The sequence below is a fragment of the Capsicum annuum genome, unplaced genomic scaffold (assembly GCF_002878395.1).
Source record: "Capsicum annuum cultivar UCD-10X-F1 unplaced genomic scaffold, UCD10Xv1.1 ctg83295, whole genome shotgun sequence".
Taxonomy (NCBI): Eukaryota; Viridiplantae; Streptophyta; class Magnoliopsida; order Solanales; family Solanaceae; genus Capsicum; species Capsicum annuum.
In genome coordinates this window covers 1-4,194 of record NW_025894155.1, presented here as the reverse complement: position 1 = coordinate 4,194, position 4,194 = coordinate 1, and the positions used below count along the sequence as shown (strand labels likewise).

The 4,194-nt window shown below is 38.3% G+C and overlaps 1 protein-coding gene across 1 annotated transcript; it reads right to left on the bottom strand.

Annotated features, from left to right (window-relative positions):
- Nucleotides 1-894: 894 nt before the first annotated feature.
- On the bottom strand, nt 895-2,433 carry LOC124895621 (the record flags this gene model as incomplete). Its single annotated transcript, XM_047406062.1, has 4 exons — nt 2,256-2,433; nt 1,606-2,141; nt 1,387-1,485; nt 895-1,269 (listed from the first exon to the last, which is right to left on the bottom strand). Coding segments are annotated over exons 1-4 (1,188 nt in total), but the record flags the coding sequence as incomplete, so codon positions are not given.
- Between the last annotated feature and the right edge of the window lie 1,761 nt (nt 2,434-4,194).

The following is a 4,194-nucleotide window of genomic DNA, read 5'->3' as shown; positions in this document are numbered from 1 at the left end:
AACCAATACATAATATTTGATAGATTGTAGCAACGATATACCATTGAATTTACATAGTCTATCATAGACAATGCGTTAAGTCGATTACAACTGAAGGTTAAATTCCATAGAAATGAACATTTATCCCTAAAGCAGTAGCTTTACAACTGAAGCAAAAAAAAAGGTTGTCTACGATTTGTTGGCCATTTTACATGTGGTTCTTTTGTGCCCGAATTTCTTGCATATCGAACACCTGTTCCTCATTTTGGACATGAATGTCTCACTGACGCCCTTAGTGCATTTGACTTTCTTCCTTTCGAGTTTGCAATCGTAGGGGTATGGAGAAATATTACTGTCTTGCACTTTCTGTGGTACAGTCCATTCGGCCTATGGAGGGACAACGTTAATAGCTTTTGAGTATGCGAGAAGGTAAGTATCATCTTTATATATTGGCAGAGAGTACTCGTAGATGGAGTTTTCATAACCTACACCATCGCCATACTTTGCTCGCAAAGCTTCCATCGCATGTTCGCACGGTATTTTCACCCAATAAAATTTCCGACAAGAACAACTCCTCTCCAATAGATTGACCTTGGGAGTAACACCGTTGTCGAACACCGTGAATTGGTTGAGACCCCATTTGCATTAGTCATATACAAGGAATCACTCGCACTCTTGTTATCCCTTAGAATCATTTCCGCACAAGGCACAAATATGTTGTTTTGACCATCGACAAAGGCATGCCACTCCCTAAAATTTTCACCAAATTTTCTAGCAATTGAATTGAATATGTACGGCACGGGGTACTCCCGTTCATCCATCAACACCAAATTGAGCGACTCGGCGATGTTTGTGGTCATCACATCGTACCTATTACCCGGGAAGTGTGCTCTACTCCATTTCTCAAAACCATACATGTGCTGCCTCAGGGCTATTATTCTTCAATTCGGAAAAATGCTTGCTAAATTCATCAACAGTATATGCCTTTGTCGCGGTATAGAATAGATAAAGATGTTCTTCACAGTACTGATTTACGCGCAGATTTTCAGCGAGATGCCTCATGCAAAGTCCATGGTGTGCACGACTGTAAACACGAGAGAAGGCATTGGCAATGATGATGTACCTGTCGGAGATGACACATAGATTTGGTTCATCTTCTATGATAGACTTCAACTTCTGGAAGAAGAACGTCCAAGAAGCATCTTTCTCTTTATCGACGACACAAAAGACAATTGGAAAGATGTGATTTTCTGTGTCCTGTGCAACTGCACTCAGCAACACGCCCCCGTACTTTTCATATAAATATGTGTCATCGACGGCAATTACCTTTCTCATGTGGGCATATCCCCGTATGCAAGCTTCGAATGCTAAGAAGTAGTAAACGAACGCTCCATTATTCTGGTTTACCATGATAGAATAGGAAGACCCTGGATTCAACAACTCCACTATGTGGGAAAAAACCGGCAAGCAAGCATATCCGTGCTCCGGTGTCCCGCGAATGATGTTCTTCGCAATTACACTTCCTTTCCAACACATCCAATAGCTTCCGTGGCAATGCAACTCCTTGAACATAATCCTTTGTATTTCGTTTATGCTTGGACCCTTACCATCCCGAAAATGATTTACGCATAGTGAAGCAATCAATTTGGAGGATAATCTCTTATGCCTATAGGTGGCGTGTTCAACACCGCATGTATGCAATCCGACATACTTATATATGCAAAATCTGCACGAGGTTTCATACTTCATTGCCCTCAACAACCAGCCACAACTACGAGATAAGCATTTTGCCTTCAAGAATTTGTAGCAGTTCTTCTCCAAACAATAATCAAAACACTGTCTCACCGTTGCTGCGTCTAGTAACATTTTGAGCTCTTTCTTATCGGCAAATGTTTGATCGAGATGGAAATTGGCTCCGTCATTGAAGGAATGTCCCGGTTGTGATCTCGTTCCTCGGTATTCTTCTTCGACTTGCGAGTCCAATGAAACCTCTTCCATATGCATAGGATCATCTTTTGTATTAATAGGTTGATCGTCATCGTTCTCGTAATCACTAGAATCATCGTCGACTTTCAGGCACAGAGGTGGGGGTTCTAATGAATTTACCAGTCCTTCGACGAACCTCTCAGCTACATTTATCCTCAAAATAGGCCTAAAGCCATCTGCATCGATATCCATCATGTACATCAGCACACGTACATCACTATTTATGATCGTAGGATTCACCTTTTCCCTCGAATTCATTAGATAACTAATCACCACGTCGCCCGATGCACAATCTAGATTCCCGCTCTGCATTACGCTTGCATCCAATTCGTCGTACGAACTATTGCGGCGAACAGCAACGGGGATTGTCACCTTCGTAAAAGATCTCCATTTCCAGCATTTAGGAGTCTCCAACCATTCTCTCATGAAATCACCAGAAACTAGAACAAATTCTGCAATATATATCATGGAATTAGGCTTTGGTCTATGGTAGATTATGCTTATGGTCTATATCGGGTTATATTCATGGTCGATGAATGACAATCAGTGGTCGATGACTGGGCATCTATCCGTATGAAAATCGTGAAATTGCAAATATTGCTTCTAATCTACGATCCTTGGGTTTATGGAATAAAGAAATGAACTTGGAGTTGCCTGAGCTGCTGTAATGTACTTTCTAAAGTGGTTTTGAGTAATGTGAATGGTTTCAAGCTTTTTAACAATGGTTGAGTGGTATGTTTGAGAAGATACCAAACAAATGGGGTAACAATGGGTGCAATGGACAAGCTTATAATGTTTGTGGACTGATTTAGAGCAGATCGCCGGAAATAACGCCGGAAAAGTGGTCGGAATCGGAGCTTTTTGGAGGGAAAACAACCACCTACTATTTTTAGCTTTTGGATTTTTTAAGTGAATTATTATAAAATTTGTGGGTGAAGTTGTTAAGTTGGAAAAGTTAATGATGATGTGAAATTAAATGTCTTTTTGACAAATTATTCATCAAGTTTGTAACTTTGGCAAAAAAGTTTTCCACGGTGTCCTTTTGGCAAATTTGCCCAAGTGACTGTTGATGAGTTGATCGAATTGGCACATAAATATAGCAATCGGACCATGCTCGTTGATGATCGTTACCGGTTGAAACTCGGTCAAGTTTCATATGTCTCACAAGTACAAGCAAATAAATTAGAATGATAGGTATGCCATGGGGAGTACTCTTCTCACTCAGAACTGCAATTTTGGAGCTCCAATCATAAAAAAGATGCCATGCAAGCATATGTTTCACTTTAACCGCATGAAAAATTGGTCAGAGAGAAACACAGGTTGCCCAACTTTAAATGCATATGCAAAATATGCATGTTTTCAATAGTTTAGCTAAAAATTATTCATGCTGTTAATAGTTTAGCCAAAAATGCCCTTATTATTATACACTGAAATAAAATAAAAAATTTAGTTACCACCAATGAAATTAACTCTCGCTTTAAACAATCAAAAGAAAATAATAAAGTAAGAGGAATGGATGGAAAAGAATGTGGTTTTCGAATTTAGGCTAATTTAGTGGCTAGAATCATTACAGACAAAAATACCTTTTCCGATTTCGAAAAAGGGTCAAAAATATCCTTAATATATTAAAAATGACTCAAAAATGTCCTTCTTCCGTCTATTGATTCAAAAATGCCCCTCCATCCATTTATTTGGGTCAAAAATGTCCTTAACATTAAATTTAAGTCTAAAAATGTCTCCTCCTTTTAACAAATTTTAATGTGGAATATAATTTTTTAAGTTAAACGTATGATATTATTTTTATTGGTCCACATGTAATTACACCCAAATTTTAGCCCATTAAACCAAACGAATTTAAAAAGACCCAACATTTCTTCTCCTCCAGCACACGATCTTAAGGTCACTACCCACTACCTGCCATTTTCTCTCCTCACGTTGTATTAAAAATTTGTATTGCCTTGAACGTTATACTTTAATCTTACATCATTTGATGTGATTTAAGCAATTGAATCGAAGCAAAAAAAAAAAAAAATTAATAAATAACCGAGATATGTTACAAGAAGCAAGAAAAGGGAGTTTGAGAAGCAAATTGCAGTAAATAAGGAGTGCTTTTGAAAATTGGGTTTCAAATTTGATTTATGTCAGTGTGAAGTTCTTAAAAAGAAAGAGGCAAAGAGCATCGAAAAGAAAATCCCATGCCAACTAAGCAAGGCTCCAATTGATCAAAAT